Raw genomic sequence first — 27,762 nt, 5'->3', positions numbered from 1 at the left:
TTCGGTTTAGAAAGGCTGGGCGTGGAACCCCTTGACTGCGTTTGTCATATTTGCTGATTTTCATCACGCTTCTCATAAAATGTGGCAAAACTTAAATACAGTTAAAGGTCGAACATTGTGATACGGATTTAAATAATTGACACAAACTTGTAATGTATATATAGAAGATTTGACAGTTGGTTGTAGCAAATTACTTGAAGTCAGACAGAGGCGTACTTTGAAATAAAATATAATTTTTCCCCTCACAATATTTTTCAAAAAACATTCTATTTCTAGATGAACAAGGTATGGATAATATAAGAATGCTTCATTCTTTACCTGATAATTGTTCAGTATATATTTATTATAACAGCCCATTTTGTACAAAATGAATATGCGCACATACATAATGACAATGTTTAGTAATTTACAACCCTGTAGTTAGAATGTAATCGGGCAGCTCCATCCTTTTGCTGTGTAGTGATAATGAATGTATGTAGATTACCATAAATGGGATGATTTTGTATTCAAAAGAATATAGTACAGAATTCCTTATATCCATGATATTGAAAATTACAAACAACAAAATGTGTAAATCAAGTAACGACAATTACTCATCTTTGTTTTCCAAATAACACACAATAATAGCACAATTGTCGTGCACATTTGTATCCAGCTTTCAATTGATGTACATAAAGTCATCAACTACAAATTCAGTTTTAGATTAAACCTTACTTTTGCTCATATTACCCAAAATTGCCCTATCAGTTTTTGTTCGAAAAAATGATTCTATTCTAAAACGTTATCAATGATTTGTATTCAGGATTGTATAGAATGTCATTTTAAATAATTTACTTGGCCCTTCTGCTATTAAACATTCAGATGCACCATATATCTACTGGTGTTTTGATGGACTCAAGTATGTAATTGTAAACAAGTTTCGGACTTGTATAACATCGATTACCTTTTTAGTGTAAAGATCTCTTAACCTTGAAATTAATCTTGTTATTTATCACTTAAAGCTGTAAAAATTCAGTGATTTAAACTAACTAACTAACTCTATGGCCTATGGCACCCGGATGTTCAATGTCACGTTCACAAAAGCTCTCCACTGACTTCTATACTTAGCCAATTGGATCCAGTTTCTACTATTCCTAACCTAGCTCTTCCTAATGGTCGTTTGCCGATTTGTCTTCCAGTCGAGACTTTGAAAGCGTTTCTACTTTCTTCCATTCTAGCTACATGACCTGCCCACCTAAGCCTCCTAGACTCGACGACCCTAACAATGTTGGGTAAATCGTATACATTATGAAGTTCCTCATTATGAAATATCCGCCATTCCCTATTCCCGTTCCTCCTGGGTCCGAATGTTAGCCTACGGATATTGTTCTGAAATACTTTCAGTCTATGTTCTTCCATCAGAGTAAGTGACCATATTTCGTAACCATACAGAACAACAGGCATGATTATCGTTTTGTATATTTTAAGCTTCAGATTCCTCGACGAAATTCGTGATGACAAAAGAATTTGAATCGAATAGTAACACAAATTCTCTGCTTTTAGTCGATACTTAATTTTTCGTGAATATCATTTTCGTCTGTTAATATTGATCCTAGATATTTGAAGCTATCCACTATATCAAAAGTACTATTTAATATTTTAACGTATCCATAATTTGCTGTATTACGGTCCCGGGGCACTTTCATGTATTTAGTTTTCTCTGTATTTACTTCTAAATTCATGTCCATGTAAGCGTTTAATAAGCCCTCTGCATTTCTTTATATTGTTCTCCTATCATCCCCTATTGAATTTACATCATCAGCATATGCCATAACCTGGTGAATACCGTACAACTCTAGGCCGTGGATGTTATCTTTGATTTTTCTTATAGCGTATTACAAAACAAAGTTAAATAATAATGGCGGCAACGCATCTCCTTGTTTCAGGCCATTTCCGACGCGAAAGCTCGTGGGCAAACATTTTCCTACAAGGACTTTACTTTGAGATTCATTTAAACATATCTTAATTAATCTAATTAGCTTTCTCGGAATTCCAAGTTCTGTAAGAACGTTGTATAATTTTTCTCTCCTAACCGAGTCGTCCGCCTTTCTAAAATCAATAAATAGTTGATGTAACGAGATATTGTATTTCCAATTTTCAAGTATTTGGCGAATGGTAAATATTTAGTCGATAGTTGATCGATTTCGTCTAAATCTTTACTGATAATCTCCAATAATTTCATCTGCGTATGGGGTCAATCTTGCTAATAGAATATTTGAAAGAATTTTGTAGGATTTTGACAGAAGAGAAATGTGAATTGGAACAATGATTGATTCTTTCCAATGGGTGACTGATACACTTGGATTTAACCTAAGTCTAACTTCGTTGAAAATTCCGTTTCACATGAAAGTAGAGAATAAAAAACATTGTCCTTTCTTCGTTTCCTAATATCTCGATTTGCTTTTACCCTAGTTACGAAATGCGTAAGTACACAAGTAGGGTATATATGTATGTTCTGCAGACACTTTTCCCTCTTCCACCCCTAACTACCAAAAAAACTATGAAGCCACCACTGGCTATAGTACCTTAGCACAGAAGGATAACCCAAAGTGAGATCGCATAGGCTTTTATGACATTTAAAATCATAAAAACTTACATCTAAAATATTACAATGGAATCCTACACAAAATATATTTATTGCATCTTAATCTCCAGTTTATAAGCTTTCATTTAACACTTGAATCATGAAAATCCGTTAATAATTAGCTTTAAAAACTCAATGAGAAGGAATACATACAAATATTACATCTACTCCGGAACAGGTGATCTGTCACTGATTCATTTTGAATGATTCTAGTACTAACATTGGAACACCACAACACGAGCAGCAATTCAATTACATACTAACACACAACCTGCTCAGCGACATATTTAAAAATTGCTTGGAGCGTGCATGCATACTACCATCCCACAGCCAGTCTAGCTGCAGTAGACATCAGATGGAGCTGTCATATGACGTAATCCCACGGGATGGGACTACGCAATAACTATGATGTCAGTTGATACACGTCATATATCCTTCCACTCCCAACAAGAAAGAGAGAGAATGACTTACATATAGCTCCTCAACATCATTTCCTCAAATAAAAAAAGAAATTCACAACTCTCGAATTGTACATGCTGTTCTCACTAGATCTCTTTTTTAGAATGTGTTTTCAACTCAATATTTTTCTCGGAACGTTCCAGGATTTTAATTTTTCAAGATATCGCTTTAAAACATATAGTGATGAATTCACCCCATTACTAATAAATATGATAATTGTTAAAAGTGAGTTGGCAACACTGCAACCTCACCACCAAATAACGTTATAATTCAATAGCTCGGTCCCTATTTAACCGGCTTCAAAAATTCAAACGGCAAATGAATACTAATAACATAACCAATTTTTTATAAAATGCATAAATGGTCGCATAACCCACAGGATATTTCTCCCTTTTTCAATATGTACAAAATTTCATCAAATCGAAAAAATAAAAATATTACCGTATTCTACATTTAATTCTAAGACTTTTCTAAAGAATAACATTTTCCCGAAAACTCAAAAATAAACCCGTAAAAATGCCCGAAATTTTGAATTTGTTATATCTGTTGTTTATTAACCGATTTTCAAAATTCAAGCGGCAATGAATAGAGAAATAAATTTACTATCTATTGAATGTGATGTAGGTTGCATAACTTTAAGGATATAATTACAAAAAACTCAAATAAATCCCTTATTTATACATGTATCTTTAAAATATAAATGACATTATGTTTTGTATATCCAAAGGTCTTAGTTTTTATAGTCTTGATACTATAAAAACACTTATACACTTAAAACATACTAAAAATGACAAGTTCGAATATTGATAATGGAATTTTCTGCTATTTTTTGGATTCACTTCTAAAGTAAAACTGGTGTATTTTATAACCATTAGCTAAATCTTTCAAACCCTCATACTTAACAAACAGCTTATATTTTTCCGTATCTTTCAACACTTGCTCAGTTTCATCATTATATCTTTGTGGTAATAACGTCTTATATTTCTTATCTAAATGTATTAAAACTCTTTGACCATAACGTTGTGTTTGAATCAATTTCCATAATGTTATCTCGTACGCTTTACCTTTTTCTAACTCATCTATACGAAGGAATCTCAATGCTTTAACGTCATTTTTTTATTCAAATAATTAGCCATAGATTATTTGTTATAAGGAAAATGTTCGTTTTATGAGAAACTCATAAAACCACTTCTCATTTAAAATTCATAAAACCACTTCTCATTTGAAATTTACATACAGAACTCAACAGTTGGATAATTATCTTTTAGACCAGTGTAATTGATTTTTATTCCATCTTTAACGATCTCATCAATCATTTTATCTGTTAAGTGTTTTGTAAATCTAGGTGGAAGAAAGACAAACTCCTCACACTCAACTGAAATGCTCTTTCCAAACTTAGTTTTAATCTTTTTTGTTTTCAATATCTTATTTTCTGTACCTAATTCTCTTAATCCAATAACTTCTTTTTGCTCGAGACTTCTAAGTTTATTTAAAAGTTCAATGTGACTCGCCATCGTATTTATTATACAGAAAATCAATGAACACTCTTCAATTTTTATCTTCACCAAAATATTTTAATCATTTTTTGCTAATTTCGTTTATGGAAAACTCTCATAAACAACACAAAAATACATTTAACTATCTAAAACTCTTCTACTACTTTCTCATTCTTAGAATCATATGTAAAGTTCTTTTGTCCAATTAAAATCGCATAGAATATAGTATTAGCAGCTACAGCTTCTGCAAAGTCTACTACAATCTTTATGTTTGTTCTCTCATTTACTGATACGTTTTTCCTCTTAATACAATTAATCACATACATTGGTCTGTTATGTATAAACTCTTTAGGATCATAGTACATTTTCGTATTACCACATGTTATTCTCTTAAATGCAGTATAATCTTCGTACATCTTAAAATAATCCCTGTTAGCAATATGTAAGTTTCTTGATTCTTTTGGAAATACATCATTCCTCCCATTCTTAAGATAGATATTCGTTACCTTACAATGATCGAACTTACTTGCATCTGCTGTTTGTTTGCCACTTCTATCAGTTTGGAGCATTACAACTACAAAATCAGGCATATCAAATTGTCTAGAATTAAATTGAGTAGTAACATCAAACTCCAAGAAAGAGCCTACAACAGTATAAGTATGGAATGAAAACATAAGTATGGAATGAAAACATAATTTTGGGTTCTTTAAGAATATTCAACTTTAACCTGTTTTCGTAATTAGATTCGTATTACACAATAGGCATTCTTATCTCCATTCTCTTTATTGTTATTTTTCAATCATGAGGAGCTGTTGCATCTGCTTGTGTCCCAGCCCATTTGTACAAGACATCGTTATTGCTATTAGCTTTTGTAAATGTTATCCTCAATCCACCTTTCAACATAACCTCTTTATAATCACTTAAAAAGCCTGGAATTAATCTTAATGGGTACAAAACGCTAAAGTCCTTTCGTAGACCAAGTTTATCACCTGTTTCAAATCCTGGTTGTTTTAAATATTCAACTTCTGGTTTGGAAATCTTTACTGTTGCGATAGCTGTAGATGTTATTCCTGGTAGTTCAATCTTATCTATAACAACCCCATGCTTTCTAACCTCAATTTGAGAAAAGAATGGTAAGAAGTTATTTAGAAGTTTTATAGTATCATTTGCACCAAATGTTCCTCCAACTGATGCACCAACAACTTCAAAAGTCATATGACAATCTGCTTTGCATGGATGTATGAAGCCATCCCCCACATCGAAATCGAACTCAATATCTTTGTCAGCTTCATTCAAATTATTAAATGTTCTTGTGTTAGCTTTAAAACTTTGTAACTCGTAACTCTTCAATACTATCCATTTATTATAAAGAAAATCTTGAAACAACGCTTTTATGGGATATACCCATAAAAGAATCATACATAATAACATTTAAAAACTTATAATCCCCATCCTAACATAAGCTTAGCGTTCATAGCAGTACCAACTCCAAAAGCAGCTAATCGTTCACCAATTGACGCATCGCTACTAAATGCTCCTTTCCATGCTTTAGTTTCTAGTTCCTTTTCTACAATATGTATGACTCTGTATCTTTATTGTCTCTGCAGTATATATCGTGTTCTTTACAAGCCTCATCTAATGGGTTAATACCACTATCACCTCTTTCTAATCTTTCTTGTAGCTTAGAACCTTCACCACAGTACGAAAATCCTGGAATATGTAATTCAAATGGGAGTTTATTAATAAGTCATTTACTAATCCTTTTCCAAGCTTCTCATCATTCCAGAATCGTGGTGGTAACGTACTTAAGATCTTAATCAAATAACCTATACTGTTTGGATCATTAGGAATAAATTGTGCGAGCTTATTATTTATCATACTCACTATACCTACTTTCTCATTATAAAAGTTATTATTACCAGCCTTTTCTTCTCCATCTATAACTATTAACCGATCAATTAACTTTCTCACATCATCCGTCCATATATATTCTTTAGGTATCTCTGTATATTGTTTAATTCCTTCACGGGTCCTTTTAGGAGTTGGAGGTAAAGATGGTTTAATATAATTATCCCAAATAGGCTTGATAATATTAATGTTCTTAGAACTTCTATTAGATGCTACTTTTTTTATCTCGATTATATTTTTGGAAGGCAGCATCTGATTCTATTATTATTTCCTTGTACTGTTCAAAATCATCATCATCATAATCTTCAATGGTTTTATTAGTATTCATCGTTAACAATTCCCATAGACCTTCTGTTCCTTTATAAGTTTTACCATTAATTATCAAATCATCACCATTCACTTTAACTTCAGAATTTCCTAACTTATTTATTATTTTTCCATCATCTCCTACAGTTCTTATTCCAAATACACTATCATTTCTTTTACTATAATATTTTGTTGCAATCTTACCAAATGAGTGTGCTGTTGTTAAAGGTTCTACTCCTTCGACTTTGTCTTTAATTTGTTTTCTCATTTGTTTTATTTCTCCTGTTATAGGCGTATCACTACTACTTGGGGAACTATCATAAGTTATCTTTTTAGGTGTTTCTAGTAGACTAGGATCTATTGAAGCCGTCTTATGTACAGCTGGAACAAGTTCAGTTATTAGATTTTTATTTTGTTCTAATACTTCTTTGATTTCACTTCCTAAATTTTGAATAGCATCAATTACAGGTTGTTCTTGCGTCTTAAATTTATCATATATACCTGCTCTTTCTTTCTTCCAAGATTTGAATCCCTTTATCAAGAACTCTTTTAACTTAATATTCTTATTAATTTCTTTCTCATCCATTTATTATATAGGAAACGAACAAACGTCAATAAAGGTGAAAAACGTCAAAAAACGTGAAAAACGTCAATCGTTCAAACGTCAAAAACATCAATAAAAATCAAACGTTTAGAAAGTGTTTTATCTTGTTCCTATACATACCACTGTTTTCCTTCCTTGTCATATCAATTACTATAAAACCATGACCTTGCCAACATTTTGAACATATCTCTTTAAATTTATCATAAGACATATCTCCTCCAACAAACTCATTATACGCACGTTTAAGATTAGTATCATCTTGTTTGAATATGCATAGGAAGTTAACGTTATCTCTTATAAGCTGTTTAGGTACTTTTGAATGTTTGTGCAAGATGGAAACAGTCTAAATGTCTATGTCTACCTCTTGTAAAGTAATTTCTAACAGTATCTTGATTCTCTAAAATGTAATCATCAAACACAACGACAGAGTATTCTTCACATTCATCAATAGGTACAATACAATCATTACCGTTTAAGAACGTAGCTATTTGTTTATTGAACTTTAGTTCTGCTTTTTCAAATCGATCTTTTAATTGCACGTACTTTGGCTGATTCATGCTTTTAGAATATATGTAGAAGTAATTATTGTTTAACATACCTGGCTGTAATAAAAAATTAAATAGCAAAAACGTCTTACCACACCCAGATGGACCCACAATAAGACAACGAATATCATCCGGTATAAGCTCTCTATTTCTTTTCTTAACTTGTTTCTTTTATCATCTCTCTTACATCCCAATTAATAGTTTTCTTACTCATTTATTATAGAGAAAATCGTCTCTTTTATGATCTTATATCTTTAAATTGTTCTCTGATCTTAAGCAGCGTATCTTTTATATATTCGTTATCCATTTCGCCATTTAATGTTATTATCGTCTCTGTTCTTTATATGAATTAATACAAGTGACAAGGGTTTTATATTCATCTTTTTTTGCTTATGTTTAACTTAGAAGACAAACCTGTTATTATAGCACTTCCAGTCGCAAGAGATGTTGTTAATATTGAGTAAATTGTTACAGGTATAAAAATATTAATAAGCCCAGCTGTTGCAGAAAGTATAACCGATAACATAATCAAAGTGTAGTATGCGTATTTAACAATTCGTAGTTTTCTCTTTTTCTTCTTTAAACTGTATTCTAACTTTTGAATGATATCTTCTATTAACTTGATTACTTTCTCTCTTGGAATCTCTCTAGGTAAATCAAACTCATTCTCTCAGTGGTAGAGCGTTCACCTCTGGTGCTTGGGGTCCCGGGTTCGATCCCAGCCTACGCCAAGTGAACTTTGTGGTGGACAAACACCGTGTGCGTGGGTTTTCTCCGGGTTCTCCCGTTTCCTCCCACTTTCTTCATTCCACCATTTCATTCATTACTCATCATCACCGTCTCCTTTAGCCTAACCGGCATAACCGTGGGACGTAAAGCTCAAAGATTTCATTTTATTTCATCAAACTCATTCATTTATTATATAATAAATGGCTAAGGTATTTAAGTTAAGGAGTGATACTTCTGTTTTAAAGAAGAAACTCCATTACGAATTAGACAACAGTAGCAACTATTTAAGTATAGGATTAGTTGGGTTTTACAGTACATATCTAACTCCAACAACAGAAAAAACCAGTTTCTCATATGGTGATAGACAAGTTTTTATACCAGAAGGGCAATATAATTTAAAATCACTTAATGAGTATTTAAAATCTCAGTCCATCAACATAACATTATCAGAAGATCATTTAAGAAATAGAGTTAAAATAGAAACTGATAGTAATGATGTTACAATTGGTGGTATAGGTACTGTCCTCGGGTTTAATGTTCTTGAAGTTCTAGAAAAAAACAAAACACATATTGGAAGTTACCAAAGTTTCATCCGTTCGATACAATTAATGTTCACTGTAATATAGCTGATGGTATGTTTGTTAAAGATACTGAATATACACATAGAGAAACAGGAATTATAACATCATTTAAAACAGACGCCGAGTTTAAACATAGTATTATTTATGAGCCTACTTATCCATTAATTTTCCCTATATCCAAAGACAAAATTGATAATTTTGAGATAAGGATAACAGATGAGACTGATTCCTTAATTGAATTTGGTTGAGCTACAACAACTGTACTTTTACAAACTAAGATTTTTTTCTTAAATAAATAGGAAGGTGTGTTCTATTAAAGGTTGTATGTTTAGTGTTCCTTAACACGAACTAAAGGATTTAATATCGATCATGTATTAACAAAGAAACAACTTAGCGATAAATCTAAGAAAATTAAAGAAGGTAAAGGAATGGATTTAACTTTAACTACTGCACAAATGAAAAAGATTAAGGAGCATATGTGTGGTTTTATCTTTACAATTCCAGCCATTTTAGCAGCTTTAGGAGCAGTTGGTTCATTAGCAGGTGGTGCAGCAGCGATTACTAAAACTGTACTGGATGCTAAGAAGAATAAACAAGAACTTGAAGAACAAAAAAGACACAATATGGCTATGGAAGAAAAGCAGGGAGCGGGTAAACCAAAGAAGTCAAAAAACTAAAACCATTGACCAACTTCGATATAGAGAGATTGGTTAAAGAATTAAAGATAAAACGATTTAGAGGCGTATTTATGAGCGACGAACTTCCACAAAAACCCTATGTAAATGAGTGTGGTGTAGTTAACTTCGATAAATCAGAAAACATTGGCACTCATTGGATATGCTATTGGAAAGATAACAACATAAAGTACGTATTTGATTCTTATGGTGGTGTTTCTCCTAAACAACTAGTACAATATCTTGGTACTGAAAACTTATTTGACAATGATGAACGAATACAAGACTTTAATTCAGTTATATGTGGTCATCTTTGTGTTAAGGTTTTAAATCTTCTAAATCAAGGGTATTCTTTTAGTGATGTTATTTATATGATTAAAAATGATTAAGTTTAAGTACTTTTATGGTATATCTATAAGTTTTGTTTTAAAATAAATATGGAAGCTATACACAATGGATTTTTAGATTATTTTGAGAAGCATGAGGATGAACTGGATGCACTAGTTAAATATAAATTTGATTGGTATTTTTGGGATGTTAGTAAGATAGACTTAAAAGATAAAAACAACCTATATACAGTTATTCAGTTATGGAAAATGTTAATACCTAAATTTTTGTAAACGGAAGAAGAGTTGGCAAAGTTATATCCAATAATTACCTTAAAGGACATGTTGTCAAATTATGACACCGGAGCATTAAAATGTTGTAATTGTGGTAGTAAATCATTAACAAAAGGTAGGAGTACATACATTTGTGATGATTGTTCTGTAGCGAAAGGTTGGATTTACAGTACTAATGAAGGAATGAGAGCTGCCTGCGTAAGAAAACCATGGTATGATACTACAAAAAGATTTAAGTTACAGTTATCTCGTTTGCAAGCTTTACAGGATAGAATTATTCCTGAAGATATGTTCAAGGTGTTAAATGATGAATTTAGGGATATATCAAAACATTTAATATCAACAAAAGATGTTCTAGATGTACTAAAGAAAAACAAATACACAAAATATTATGATGATGTCTATTTAATACACTATCACGTTACCGATCAAAAACCATTAAACTTACGACATATGGAAGAAACACTTATAAACAACTTCGAAAACTTATTGTTTATTAACTTAAAATGTGTATTGTAATATCTGTTGGAAAAGCACGATGTTCATGTTGATATTGATTGGCCTAAACAAATAGAGATGTTAAAGAAATGTTTTGAAAAATTAAAATGGGCATCTTCTGTATAATAAATGAGTATGGATATATTTGGCAATGTTGATATTAGTGAAGAAAAATTAAAATTGTTGGAAAATTTAAATGATGTTGTTAGCGTAAGTCAACTTAGGTCAATAGAAGCTCAATTAGAGAACGATAGAAAACGATTTGAAAATGCATTAGAAACGTTACAAGACACTTACGTAAAGAAAGAAGATTTTCAAAAGATTTGGATGGATACTACTAAATTGATTATGCAGAAAGAAACTATACCTCTATTATATCGATTGAGAGCTAAGAATGTTAAAGACCCAATCTTTAGAATATTTAATCTCTCTAATGGTTACAAATTTCTCTATAGTGGGAAAATAATGCACATGGAATTGAGATTGGATAAATACTTTCTAGACATATATTTAGGCGATACTTTAATTAAAAATTTATCTTTTAATTTTAACAAGAATGCTACAATTACAATTAAACCAACTAAAAATTCAGCTATGGATGAAGGGCAATTATTGTTTGTTATAATGTACATAGAAAGAGAGGTCCTAAAGACGTTTGCTATATAATAAATATGGATATTTTTGGTAATGTTAAAGGTATAAAAGAACAATCTAGAGAAGTTTTTACATCCTGGGTTGATTTTAAGAACAAAAGATTGGTTAATGTATCTAATGCTATTGATAAACAAGATTTTGTAACATTAGAACAGCTTGAATCAGTGAAAGAAGAGTTTAATTTACTTACAAGAAAAGCAATTGTTGAATTTCCATGTCGATTTGCAGAAGATTATCTTGGGAAACCAGCCTTTTTTGTATATAATCTAGCTGCTGCTTACAAATTTCTTTATAGAGGTAGGTTAATGCATATAGAATCAAGACTTAATAAACATCTTATAGACCTATTTTTAAATGACGCTTTAGTTGAAAGTTTTCCATTCCACTTTAATATATATGATCAGTTAACAATTAGATCAAACAAAGATTCTGAATTGAAAGAAGGTAAATTATTATTGCTTATTATGTATATAGAAATAGAAGATGAAAGTGAAAACGAATCAAGTGATGATGATAATGTTAAAAGTATAGTATTAGGTAGTGATAAATTTTAATTTTTTTTGCTGATTTTGTATACAATAAATAATGATGATGTATTGTGTTAAGTGTAAGAAATTGACAGATACGGAGAAAGGTACCATTAGAATTGAACAAATAAAGAATGGAAGATATATAAAGAAAGGTATTTGTTCTGTATGTGGTGTTACTAAAACTCAATTCGTTAAAAAGGTTGATTGACTATATGATGGTAAAGGTGTTAGAGAAGACATTATAGAGGAAATTCACAAACCATCTAGAAAAAACTGACAGATTAAGTGTAGTTATATAAGGTATCGATGATCTTTGGCAAGCTGATCTTGTAGAAATGGAGAGTGGAGTATTAAAAGGTGTTTCCAAATTAAATAAAGGCTATAAGTATCTGCTAACGATTATAGATGTGTTCTCGAAATATGCGTTTCAGTTCCTGTTAAAGATAAGAGTGGTAAAAATGTTACAGAAGCATTCGAATCCATATTAAGAACGAGAAAACCTAGTAACTTACAAACTGATCAAGGTAAAGAGTTTTATAATAAAGAGTTTAAGAAGTTAATGTATGAAAATAAGATTAATCATTATTCAACCTATAGTGGTAAGAAAGCTTCTGTTGTTGAGAGATTTAATAGAACACTTAAACAAAACATGTGGAAAAGGTTCACAACACAAGGAAATTATAAATGGATAGAGATATTACCAACATTGGTTAGTGAGTATAATAATAATGTACATAGAACAATTGGTTTAAAGCCTATAGAAGTTAACAAGAAGAATGAGCAAACAATATTGAAGAAAGTGTATCAAAAAGAATATAAGCGTGTTAAACCCAAATACAAATTAGGTGATCATGTTCGTATAAGTAAATCGAAAGGGTTATTTGAGAAAGGATATACACCTAATTGGTCAACAGAAGTATTTGTTATTAGCGAAGTTATTCCATCTAATCCGCCTACATATAGAATTAAAGATTAAGAAGAAGAGGATGTACAAGGTAGATTTTATTATTACAAGATAGATTGTTATTAGCGAAGTTATTCCATCTAATCCGCCTACATATAGAATTAAAGATTTAGAAGAAGAGGATGTACAAGGTAGATTTTACGAACGAGAACTATTAAAGACGAAACATACAGATGAATACTTGGTGGAAAAGGTGTTAAGAAAGAAAGGTGATAAAGTATATGTTAAATGGCTAGGTTTTGATGATTCACATAATAGCTGGATAGATAAAAGTAATGTTGTAGTTTAAATATAAATTTTGTCTTTTATGGAATAATAACCATAAAAGGCTAGCGAACCGTTACTCTCTATGTTATATGATTATGTAAGGGTGTAACGATTTCGAAAGAGTTAATACTTGATATGATAAGATGGTGAATAAGAATTTATTGGTGTGGGCAAAACTCCAAAAATGATTAAATCAACATTTTTATATAATAAATATGAGTACTATGGATAATTCGTATAGTTTAAATGATATTTGTTATGAACAGATTAAAGGTAATTATTGGTATGGTATTTTTGGTGACTTTAGATTGATTATAGATAAGAGTACAGGATATTTCAACGCTACTAAGTTGTGTCAGAGCGGAGGTAGAAGATTAAAAAATGGCTAGAAAATAAAGATTCAAATGAAATATTAGAATATTACAATAACAAACTAAGTGGATCGAATTCGGACCACTTCAAAAACTCATCTTACACAGTAAAACTAGCTGGTAACGAAATAAATAATCTAATATCAGGAACATATATGTATAAAAAGATATTTCTCGCTATTGCTTTATGGATATCACAAGACTTCTATGACAAATGCTATGCTCGAAGACTATTTCGTTTCTAATTTTAAACAAATTCAAGAAGTCCAAGAAGAGTTGCAAACAAGACTACAAGAAATAGAACAACAAATGAATGAATTACGTATAAACAATAAGAAACAAGAAAAGGAAATAAATCATCTTAAAACAATCGCAGCACCATATACAGATGATGTTTCAAAAGATAATTGCCTAATCATATATAAGAAGAACAAACCTAATGATCCTTTCCCTTATTATGGTATTCGCTGTCAAAAGAGAAGCCTATATAAGCCTCTAAATGAAGCAGAAGAAAAATATCCGAATCATGTAACAATATACGAAAAGTTTAGAGATCCTAACAGTATTAAGCTATTCAACCTAATCCAGCAAGAACTAGATATTCGTAAAGGTAAGGGTAATGAGTTTTGGGCACCTATCGGAAGAAGAATTGATTAACAGTATAGATTGCTTGTATGATAGGTTATTATTTGATAATTAAGGTTACGACTTTTATGATATAATAATTAAGGCTACAACTTTTATGATATAATAGTCATAAAAAGTAATTAGTTTAACATTAAACAAACCATCTGTTCTAACATCGAATGCTAAATTCAATATACTACCTAAATCGGAATTATTACGGTATTTTTTATTATAACTCCCCAATCTACATTATGTCTAAATAAATATATAAACTCTACAGACAGGTTTTGATAAATTGAAATGTTATGCCAATGAACTCTGTCTTTGAACTCTGCAATAAATCCTTCTGTTAAATTTTGAAACATTGAAATTATTTCCCAATCTACTTATAGTCAGCGTAATCTCTTATAAGGTTTTCTGATAATTGTTGAGTTCCAGATAAGCGCCACCAGGAAACTTTACTGCATGTTCTCGTATAAAGGCTTCAGAGAGTTTGCTTCCATAAGATATAGCATCAAAATCAACTTTGCCTATAAACTCATTAATAAATTCTTCAGATAGGTTTTGATTATACGATACTTCTCTCCAATGAACTCTATCTGCAACTTCTCTTATAAAGTCTTCTGATAAGTCTTGGCTTTCCGAAATAATCTCCCAATCAACTTTATCAGCTAATTCTCTTATAAACTCTTCCGATAACTTTTTCCATGAACATATTTCGCTCAAATTAACTTTCTGCAGATATTTGCGTATGAAATCTTCTGTAATGTGATCATAGTTATATTTCTCCTCATAATCATCATAACCTATAGATAACCATTGTTCACCAGTCCGTAAATCTAATATCTCATCAGACAAGTTCATAACGTTTGTATAGAGAATGTTTTGTATAAGAAATGAGTTCTTTTCTTTAGTGGCTTTCTTGAACAAATGATCTAACATACCTATGGAGATGCTAAAATTTATTTTGTCTTCATCATTATAACCTCCAATATCTAAATGTTTACATACACAATCAAATATAGGTTTGTAAGATTGCTATATATTTCCTTAGCACTAGTCATATGCACTTGTTCGTTTTTGTTCTTAGATATTTTAAATTTACCTCATTTTTGTTGGTTTTCTATATAATAAATATGGAGAAAGAATTTGATTTATTACATGATAGACTTAAACTAATTCATCATGATCTTAAACTCTTAGCAGCACTATTAGAGAAACAAATATTATTAAAGGAAAAAGACTTATTAATAATGCAACAAAACATCTGATTTGAGTAGTGATGATGAATATAAATATGGTAGTGATGATTATGACGATGATGAGTAAGTTTACAAAAATGATTTAATTTCAATATGTGTATATGTAACTTTGATGGGTTATTCCCATGAAAGTCGTGTTCTAATACAACGCGTAATATGTAGACAATGGCAGGAGGGTACCATGTTAAGTGTTGTAATAGGATAAATGAAAGTAAAAATAGTACAAAAATGATTAGGAATAATCCGGCGAAGATAAAAATTGTGTAGTAAGATTTTCTATATAGTAAATAAGATGAGTAATTATAATAGATTTACCATACTAGAGTTAAGACGACAATGTAAAGACAAGGGAATCAAAAGATATCCCCGATTAAGGAAACATGAACTAATAAACCTTAAACAATATGATGATGAACAAAGCAGAAAACAGATTAGAAATGTATTCCCATTTAAACAAGAAGTAATTGAAGAACAAAAACCAACACGTATACCTGTAAAAGTAGAATTAGAGGAAACAGCATTAAAGAAGCGTTTACAAACCATTAAATTTGAAAACACAGGAGGATATAAAGACCCAATAAAATTTTTAGATACAAGTGGAAGAGTTGCTATTAACAAAATCAAAGAGGAATTAAAATTTCATCCTGTTAAAGTTAACCTTGTTTTCATTTGTGACTATATTAAAGATAAAGAAATACAAGAGCGTAATTTTGAAACATCAAACGAGAGAATATTAGAATCAACTGACTCTAATGAATATATATCTTATGCCAAACAAAAGCCTCGTAGAGAAATGGAAGAATTCGAAGGTAGAGGATCAGGATGGACATTGCATCAAATTAAATATTTACAAATCAGATTAAATAAATATGTACCATTAAGAGCTTCTTCCTATATTGAACTTCCTAAACCAATTAAAGATAAGAAAGCAGTGATTAATATTAAAAATAAAGACAATGAATGTTTCTTGTATTCTATTGCAAGCTATTTAAAACCTATAGACAGATGTTCTCAGTATCAAAGACCTTCACATTATAAACAGCTTGTTAATGAGTTGCAAAAGAAGTATTGTGATAACATTGAATTTCCTGTACAATTAAAAGATATTCCAAAATTTGAAAGAAGAAGTAATATTTCTATCAATGTTTACAGCTATGACAGGAACTATAATGTATATCCACTTCACATCACAAAAACAAAGCAAGAAAAACATGTTTATTATATATAAAAGATGATCAAAATAATAGTCATTTATGTTGGATAAAAGACCTATCACGATTAATAAGAAGTCAAGTAACAAAACATACTGATAAGTTATACTTTTGTGATAGATGTTTAACAAGACACTTTCGAAATGAGAAGCAATTAGAGAATCATGAGCTATATTGTAAAGAACATGAGGCTGTTAGAATAGAACTTCCAAAACCATACGACAATCAAATAGAGTTTCAAAACTATCATCGTTCGTTAAGAGTTCCATTTGTCATATTTGCCGACTTTGAATGTATCTTATGTAAGCTAAAAATAGAGCATAATTGTAGTAAAACAGTAAAATATCAAAAGCATGAACCAATGAGTTTTTGTTACTATGTCAAATATTCAAATGGGAACTATAAAGCCCCTGTTAGTTATATAGGTCCAGATGCTGCGAAAGTATTTATTGAAATGTTACAAAAAGAAGCAATAGAAATTATGGAAATATATAAAAGGATAGTAAATATGAGTCCGCTTACTGAGGAAGAAATAGAAGCTTATAACAGTTCAGATACTTGTCATATATGTGGGAAAAATTTGAATGATTTACCACCAGCCGTTGAGAAAAAAATAAATATATTAAAGAAGAAAATAAAGTTCTACAAGGATAAAGATGATATGGGTGAAAAATAAAAGAATGGAAGCATGACTTAAAAAAGTTTTTGTATAAGATAAATAAAAATAAAACAAAAGTAAGAGATCATGATCATTTAACTGGAAAGTTTAGAGGTGCAGCTCACAGTTATTGCAATTTAAACTATAAAAATCCCAACTTTGTTCCTGTATTTCTTCACAATTTAACTGGTTATGATACGCATTTGTTTATTAAGGAGTTAGCTTATGATACACAGAAAATTAAACTAATCGCTAATAAAGAGGAAAGGTACATAACATATGAAAAATATATAAAAACAGGACCAAAAAAAGATGGAATAAATTTAAGATTTGTAGATTCATTTAGATTTATGCCAAAGAGTTTAGCAGAGTTAACTAGTAATTTAAAACCAGAACAATTTCGAGAAACATTAAAGTTTTTCCCGATTGATAAACTTGATCTAGTTAATACTAAAGGTGATTATCCATTTGATTATGTTGATTCATTTGAAAAATTAGAAGAATCTGTTCCATTATCTATAGACAAATTTACAAACAGATTAACAGGAGAAAAAATGAGTCCTGAACGTCATAAGCTTCATGTACGAGTTTGTAAAGAATTCGATCTGAAGTTAGTGAGGGACTTAACTGAACATTATAACAAAACAGATGTCTTTCAATTAACAGATATATTCGAAAACTTTAGAGATGTGTGTTTAAAGGCATATGGATTAGATCCTGCTTGGTAGTATACAGCACCGGGTCTATCGTGGGATGCAATGTTAAAGATGACTAAAATTAACTTAGAAATGTTGACTGATTATAATAAAATACTAATGCTAGAAAAAGGTATGAGGTGGAATCTCACAATGCAGTAAAAGCTATATAAAAGCTAACAACAAATATATGCAAGATTATAATAAAGATGAGTGTTCAACATACCTAGCATATCTAGACGCAAACAACTTATATGGGTGGGCGATGAGTCAATACATGCCTTATAAAGACTTTAAATGGATTAAACCTTGCATAGATATAATGAACATTCCAGATGACTCACAAACTGGCTACATATTAGAAGTAGATTTAGAATATCCGAAGTATTTACACAACAAACATTCTGATTTACCATTAGCTCCAGAAAACATGTGTCCACCAGAATCTAAACAATCGAAACTACTAACAACACTTTATAATAAGTAGAGATATGCAACATTATAGGAACTTAAAACTATATATGTCGCTTGGAATGAAATTAAAGAAAGTGCATAGAGTATTAGAATTCAAACAATCAGACTGGTTAAAGAAATACATCCATTTAAATACAAATATGAGAACGCAAGCTAAAACCAAGTTTGAAGAAGATTTTTATAAGCTCATGAATAACTCATTATTCGGAAAAACAATGGAAAATATTAGAAAGAGGCAGCCCATACAACTAGAATGTGATCCTGAAAGAGTAGAAAAAATTATTGCAAAACCAAATTTTGATTACAGAACAATATTTACAGACAATTTGTGTGCTATACATATGAAAAAAGAGCGATTGACATTTAATAAACCAATATATGTTGGTATGAGTGTATTAGAACTGTCAAAACTATTAATGTATAATTTTCACTATAACACGATGAAGCCGAAATATGGAAACAATATAGATTTATGTTATATGGATACTGATAGCTTTATATATGAGATTGAAACTGATGACTTTTATAAAGATATAATAGAAATAGTTGACCAGTTTGATACGAGTGAATACGGGGAAAATAACATATATGGACTGCCACTAATAAACAAAAAAGTAATAGGTAAGATGAAAGATGAGAATAAGGGTAAAATAATGACGGAGTTTATTGGATTGAGATCAAAGATGTATGCTTATAGAGTAGAAAATAAAGAAGAGAAAAAAGCTAAAGGAGTAACTAAAGCTGTAATATCAAAAGAGTTGCAATTTAATGATTATAAAGAAAGTTTATTTAAAAATGTAAAAACATATAAAGACATAAACCTCATTAGGAGTTATAAGCACGATATATATAACATAACCGTTCATAAGCTGGCACTAGATTCCTCGGACGATAAAATATATATAGCGCGAGATGGTATAAATACATTAGCTTGGGGTCATTATGGGATAGAGTAAAATGTGTAATTATATGTAGTGTAGTGTAGTGTAATTTTAGATGTAAGTTATTATGATTTTAAATGTCATAAAAGCCTATGTAATCTCACTTTGGGTTATCCTTCTGTGTTAAAGTACTATAGCCAGTGGTGGCTTCATAGTTTTTTGGTAGTTAGGGGTGGAAGGGGGAAAAGTGTCTGCAGAACATACATATGTACCCTACTTACACATCACCTTTAGTAGCCAAGTAGTGTATTCCTGTCTTGTTTTCGAAGAACTTGATAATCATGAGTCTCCTTCCTTCTCACGACTTGGTTGTCTAAAATTGGCTGATGAACAACGTGTAACTGATATTTCACAGCATGTGATCAAACTGCGCACCATTCTTGCTATGGCAGTGATCAATTCGATGGTAAAACACAAATACTGCATTCATGATGACGTCGAGTTCAATAAGAGCAAACTCATCAATAATCCTTTGACGAAGATTATACAAACTGGTTGGCATTGTTTGATATACTTGGATTTTTAGACAAACCCAGAAAAATTAGTCTAGTGGCGATAAATCAGGGAAGCTGAAAACCAGCGGGCCACTCAATCTCACATCCTCTGCCAAATCCGTTATTTAGGAAATTACGTTTAAAAAGTTGCCGCATATTTACACTGTTGTGCGGTCCCGCAGATCTTGCTAGAACCATCTGTGAGCAGAATTGTCTTCTGTAGTGTCTCTTATTGCTGGAACTACTTGATTTCGAAGCATCTCCTCACACATTTCAGAAGTCAAAGCGTTATTAATTAAAAACAGAGACCAATTGTTTTATATTTAGTACTATCGGCCAGATATTCAGCTTCTCAGGATGTAAACGTGTTTGAAAGCACCAATGAAATTGCTGTCAAATCAAAACCAGCAATGACTTCTGTTAATGTAACCGGTTACGCGGAACATGACTTCATCAGAGAACACATTGCTAGTAAGAAAAGTAGGATCACCAGTGATATATTTTATCATATCTTCACAAAATTCTACACGCCGATCAAAGACATATTGATTCAACTGGTGTATCAGGTGAACTTTGCATGGGTGGAACTTAATTTTCTTCATTCTTTCCGCAGAAATGTGACTAATGTCAAGTTGTTCAGCAGCTTTTTGAATGCTAAGTTTAGGATTTTCACCAAATGACTGCAACATCAAGCTGTTTATCGCCGATTTTGCTCGACCAGGAATGTTACAATCCTTTATAGTTACCGTTTCCGCGGCACGTCTTACGCTGCACTCAACAGTAGACGTTTTTCTTTAAATATTACCTTACTTCAGCACATGACCTTTGGTGATTGCCCAATCCTCGTATCATCAAGCGCGTTAGAACTTTACTTTGAGAGCTCTAATAGAAACCAGTTGAAATACAGCTTGAGTGTTTAGAGGATCTCTGTAATAATGCTTACTGCTACCAATATCTAATGGCTTCTACGTTGCTGGACCGTAATTTACAATCAACCATAAGAATTTACAGAACATAAATATTGGTAACACATATGTGTCTTCTGGTCAAATGTTATTTGTTCCTCTAAATTTATAAGAGCCCATTTGCTCTCTTAGTTCTGCCGATCAACTTTACATGTTCACGTTTACTTCCACTTCTCAAATGGAACCATATGCAGTTTCAAATCAAATCATATTTATACACATCTACATAACCATAACAACAAAATGATGTCCTTTTAAACTTTGAAAGATCCACCGGTCAACCTTACGTGTTCATTTTCACTTTCACCTCTTTTCATATCTATATAAACATGACAAAAGTTAATAATCTAATTCTCTTTTGACACTATGTTTTATTATCAATTGATATATCCTGTACCAACGGAGAGCTAGAGTTAATCAACTTTCATAGTGTCTGCAAGCTCACAGAGAAATCTCATTTCCTAAAGAATATTATTACAAAATGTTCATAACTTTGTTTGTTTGCAAGTCTTACCACCAACATCACACAGCATTTTCAGTTCTTAAACCGGCTTTCCATTTATCAACCTCAGGTGACATATGATATTATTATTATTATTATTATTATTATTATTATTATTATTATTATTATTATTATTATTATTATTATTATTGCGATTTATGTTTTATCTAGGAGGACAACGATAAAATACATAAACTAAAAGCTGTGTATTTTCGGTCGCAGTATCCGAGCCTGCATTAATATTGAGGGTTTCTATTTGGAATTTGGGAAGATGAAGGCAATTTTATTTTATGTTAGTTCAGGAGATGTTTTAAAATGATTGGACACGTACTTAAATTGCAAGGAATTTCTCGAGCTAGTTAGTTTATCGTCAGCCTTAGGTGGGTGACGTGATATCCATTTTTGTTATTACGTTATTACAACTCCATCTAGTAGAATAGAGAAAAAGTGTTTCAAATAAAAGTTATTTACTTTCGATCGCAGAATCAGAATTTGCAATAAAAATAGGATATTTCCATTTAAAACTTTCAAGTTTTCTCCCAGTGCCCTATGATAGTTCTCTGAGAGCACTTGTAGTTTACAGAATTGTATAGGCCCTTGACATGGGAACATTCTTACGTAACTAGCTTTGTCATATTTTTTTGTCATTTCGTAAATATTTCAAGTCGCAAAGTTAGGTGAGACACCCTTTATATATATATATATACCATAGACAAAAATATTGGATTCCATTTTTTCTGTGAATTGCAGCTCAGACAAAAATATGTGGGCTTAGAATTATTTTGATGAAAGATTTGCTTAAAACTGCATCTGCATTGGTACTTTTCTGCTTCATATCCCTGCGTTGGGTACATAATAGTGGCATGCACTTTTCTTCGTTTCGTGGGAAAATCGTTGGTTGTACACCAAAGTGGTGGACGAGGTTCCTTTTGTATATTGAATTAGAACAAAAACTAAAGACAATTTTCGCTTTATTAACATGAAAAATTTTGAATATAGTGTTACAAAAAGATGTATATTCCATTTTTTATTTAGTTTTGTACATGTTAATAGTATTAGAAAATAGATTAATCGAAAACAACTGTACAGTACAAAAAAACGGACAATTTTGGCTTTGTGGCATCACCTAACCAAAACTAGAAAATACTCATCAATTGGAAACTACTTTCTGGTTCCATTCTACATCCTGCTGCCTACCGACAGAGATTTTGGAAAAATTGAAAAATTCGAAACGGTACATTGTGGAGCAGTGTAAACACCAGATGAATGGAGAAATGTAATACTGCGTATCAACAAACGCAAAACTTTTGTTGTCGTCAATATGGAGGAGAAAGACTTCTTCAATGTGACAGAATGTCTTTTGTCAGAAATACACAACCGTAAATACTGATAATCAAAGACATTATCTAAATTACAGCTTCAAAGTCTGTGCTAAAGACCGTGGTGGATTGGAAGCGAAGATTTCTACGGAAGGAAATACTGTCTCAGTGAATATTACCAAACGTGACTGCCCAACAAATGCCCAGCTGAGGAAAAAATATGACGAAAAATTGTTAGTTGAAGGTAAAAGGTTCAAGGATTTGCAAGATCTATACTTTATGCCGCCAGGCATCACCCGTTTTTGAACGCTTTAACCATCCGCGAGCAAAATGTAGCAACTAATAAACATGATGTAGACGAGGATAGCTCTCTAAGTGTAGAGTAAAACTTGCATTAAATGAGAAGAAAAGCTAAACACTAGAAATACTGGCTTGTATTACTGTTTCCAAGCACACTCATACACGTAAAGCTCATGCTGTAGAAACATTGCTGATATCCCAGGTTGTTAAATATTATTAAAATTTATGTTCATAGTTCGGTATCCACTGAAAAAGTTTGAAACATTTATCCGTGTACACATAAAAGGGGAACTTCATTTGTTTACCATTCACTTTATTCTTTCTATTGTTCTCGTAGTGTTACTTTATCAACAACTTTCATACCTCAAATTACTCAATGTACTGTGAGACGAAAAGTGCGGATTGTCGTATTAAGTTCACTTTCTCGAACTTAGTTCTAAGTTCAGGCCATTTGTGCATTAACGGCTCTATCAATAATATATTTTGAAGGCCAAGTACTACAGTTGTAATGATTTATTATTGTAAAACCTTCGTTAATATGATTCTCGAAACTATTTTTATGTGGCATAGGATTATTTTACACTGAGTCCCTTTTTTTATGAAGAAAACCTAGCAGCAATATAGTGCTATGCCGCAATCTTCAACACTAACCTTACCGTTCTTTTATTCAGTAACTAATTCTTTAATTGATTCAAATTAGAGTTCTGTTGCTAGAAGAAACGTTGGGCCTTTTTTTACAATGCAATTTATTAACCAAACGAACAAATATGATTTATGGAATTTTTTCAAAACTTAATTTTCATTTACCTCAAAATCATTCAAATGTGGCATAGAACCAAGCGCTTCAATTGCAAACTTAGCGTCAAGCAGGTGGGCACCGAAGCTAACGACAACTCAACTTGAATGCCAATAACTATGAATTACTACAACATTGACATGTCTGTCTTTTATGATGATGATGATGATGATAATAATAAACTCACTTGCATAAAGCATCTTCAGAGTCGCCCTTCTCTTTCTTCACTTTAACAGCACAATCAAAAGCAGCCTTTTCCATGTTCCCCTTCTGACATCCATCTAGATCACTTGCAACTGAAATGTATATCGCAACAATCATTATATATCGGGATATACAGACAAAGAATGGCAAATAAAATGCCGATACAAAACATATAAAATATCTGCAAATAGTAGAAAATTCAGAACTCAATCTTGGTTTATTTCTCATGAAAGTAGTACCAGCATTCGTCACGGACTGTTGTTAATTTATTTTATTTATTTTACGAAAAGAAAACAACATAAAGAAAAGTCTCGTTTCGAAGTCATAGATATTGCACGTAAATTCCTCGTGATCTTAACTAAACAGAACTGCAGGATCGGTATCTACTTTTCGCAAGTCTTAAAGTAAATAAACAAATGAGAGCGCACTGGATAAAGGAAATAATAATAATTTTGTAAGAATCCCCATATCACGACAAAAGCACATGTCAACACAACACGTGCTATTAATTGTAAGCACCCTAGCAGACAAGAAGCCGACACGAAAAACACCGAGAAACGCCGAAAGAAGACGGACCTCACGGAAGGACCCGAAGAGGACAGATAAAAGGCGGACTACCGAGGGAACCAGCATCAGCCGTCCAAATGATGAAATCACCTACACCGCCCTGAGGTCGCACTGGAGTAGAGGTACACTTATACTTACACGAGGTCGCACTGGACTAGGGTTCCTTACTACAACCAAGCCTCGCGAAGCTGCCTTGAGTTGAGGGGGCTATCCTTCAAGACTCACCAAACCGGTAGGTGTCTTGGAGACTGCCTTGAGAGAAGGGGCACCGTGCAGACACCCACTTTCCTCTCATCTCGATATTAACAAGACAGATAGTATTATAGTCTTTGTAATCGAAGATATTTGTATTTTTACAAGTTTTATAATAAATTGGAGAAGGGGATAAAATCTCAGTCCTTTATTGACTGTACCAAAATCATTACAATATAAGATTTTCAAAAAATTGTCCTTTCTACGAAGGTGTTTTATTCTATATATTTTAAGTCACCAACGGAGAGTTACATAAGATGGCGAAACATTGATAAGCGAAATCTGTTAATTATAAGTCGACATACTCCTACCCAAAATGCGAATAGTGGTGTTCAATCAGTATCAAGTTATGAAGGGAAAAAATTATGTAGTCCCCTAAGTATTAACTACGAGATGTAATTTGATTTCTCCAGTCGAATTATTAAAGAATATTGCTATTTATTATTGATTGCTATATGTACACTTCGCACTTAAATAATTGTGACACCAAACGCCGTGCAGCTAGGACCTCCAATCGTGTCTTGTAAAGCGATATCCTCTCATTCCTTCCTTCGTCTCTCCAATAAAAAAGGATTAGCAAACAATATGTGCGCAATTTAATTTAATTTAATAATACACATTTACTAGTATTGATAACGTGAAAGAATAAAAGCGACATGATACAAGCTTCATAAGTTGATAAGGGGAGAAGTTTAAACACACAGAGACAAGGAATAATTGAAAGCGATAGCTATCTATTAGACAGAGGTACAGACGTGAGCAGAGAGAAAAGAAGAAGAAGAGTAGGAGAAAATGTAGCATAGATAAAAATCTGAAACTAAAACGTATCTTTTCTTGAAAGAAAAGTTACCATTATAAAGTTCTGTTTACAGGAATCCAACAGCAACATTTTAATTTAATTTTTCAGAGCTATTTGAATATATAAAGGATGATTGAAAAATTCACTAATTCACTTTCAAAATGAATACTAGACTCCTTGTAAAACTCTGGGGCCGCGGTGGCTCAGTGGTGGAGCGTTCAGCTCTGGTACTCGAGATTCTGGGTTCGATCCCAGCCTCCGACAAGTGAACTTTGTGGTGGACAAACACCGTGTTCGTGGGTTTTCTCGGGGTTCACCCGTTTCCTCCCACTTTCTTCATTCCACCATTTCATTCATTATTCATCACCACCATCTCCTTTTGCCTATCGGGGCCGCGGTGGCTCAGTGGTAGAGCATTCACCTCTGGTGCTTGGGGTCCCGGGTTCGATCCCAGCCCCCGCCAAGTGAACTTTGTGGTGGACAAACACCGTGTGCGTGGATTTTCTCGGGGTTCTCCCGTTTCCTCCCACTTTCTTCATTCCACCATTTCATTCAGTACTCATCATCACCGTCTCCTTTAGCCTAACCGGCATAACCGTGGGACGTAAAACTCAAAGATTTCATTTCATTTCATTTCATTTTGCCTATCATGCATAACCGTGTGATGTACAACTCAAAGATTTCATTTCCTTGAGAAACTATAGAGCTCGGAGACACATATAGGACAATGTCAAAAGTTAAAACACATGCGTTCATTGCGCTTGGTTAGGTTGCAAATTCGGTGCTATTCATTGAACGTACTGATTCGAAATCCATTATAATAAACCCAGTAGGTACCGTAGGTCATACCTTCCATTCTAGGCCACTAATGCAATCTAAAGAAAATTATGAATGGGTGCTACTTTACTGCTAAATTTCTTTCAGAAATAGCCAATATTAGAATTCCAAACTCTATCACAATAAAAAGTTACATATGTTCAAAAGGAAAATTGGATGTTCCTTGTAGACGTAGCAGTCCATACATGTTTCACATTTCAAACGTGAATAAAATGCTTTGAGTTATATGATGGAAACTAATATAAATAAAATCTTTTCATGAAATAAGAAAAAGAGAGGAATTTTCTAGTCATCTCTGAAGATTTTGTTCTCAACACCCAGTCTTAATTTCCCTTATTGTGAATATAAGTTTATAATTTGAATAGATAGTATAAACACTCAGAGTTGAAACAGGTCATCGTGTCAGTTGAGTGATGTGTGTTGGGTTATGAACCATGACTGGGTCATGGATTTAAGTCCGTACTGACCAATTGTTTAGATTGATACTCGGTAACCGGGGAAAGAAAGAACACATTTGGCTAAGTACCTTGCGTTTAAATGCTGTTTCTTTCATAAATGACCAGGACTGAAAATATCACCAGAGCACGAAAACTTCGAAGCTGAAATTGCAAGTTAGATTTTCCAGATCGGGTCATCCAAGTCAAGGTTTGGACCGGGACGATTCTGTTTGAATTAGAGCTAGTGAATAAACCATAAAAACAGGCAGGATTTTAACTCAGGAACACGCACAATGAGAGAAAGAGAGAGAGAGAGAGTAGATGTATGTATTTGTGTGTGTGTGTGTGTCAGAGAAATAGAAAGAAAGCAAAAGAGAAAGAGAAAATAAATAAATAAGACTCGAAGATCAGGATATCTAGAAAGAAAGGTGAAGGGAAAGAAGGTAAGATATGATGAGGAAACTTAAAGAAAGACAGAGAAAGAGAGAGAATGATGAATTTAAATAGAAAACTACTTATTATTATACTGTATGATAAAGAACGCACACAATGTTTACTCGGATTCTCGACAGTGATCTATGTAAGTTCTTCAA

The 27,762-nt window shown here is 32.1% G+C and overlaps 1 protein-coding gene across 2 annotated transcripts in view; it reads right to left on the bottom strand.

The window, feature by feature from the left end:
* LOC145685833 (uncharacterized) overlaps positions 1-27,762 on the bottom strand; it is a 210,576-nt gene that overhangs the window by 8,621 nt on the left and 174,193 nt on the right. For both annotated transcript variants that reach the window (XM_081758424.1, XM_081758423.1), the window contains exon 5: positions 24,261-24,369. In XM_081758424.1, coding sequence (XP_081614550.1) covers positions 24,261-24,369 — 109 coding nt within the window. The remainder of the gene's footprint in view (positions 1-24,260; positions 24,370-27,762) is intronic.

Source organism: Thermobia domestica, chromosome 5 (genome assembly GCF_964235325.1).
Source record: "Thermobia domestica chromosome 5, izTheDome1.hap1.1, whole genome shotgun sequence".
Lineage (NCBI taxonomy): Eukaryota > Metazoa > Arthropoda > Insecta > Zygentoma > Lepismatidae > Thermobia > Thermobia domestica.
This window is presented reverse-complemented; position numbering and strand designations above follow the sequence as displayed.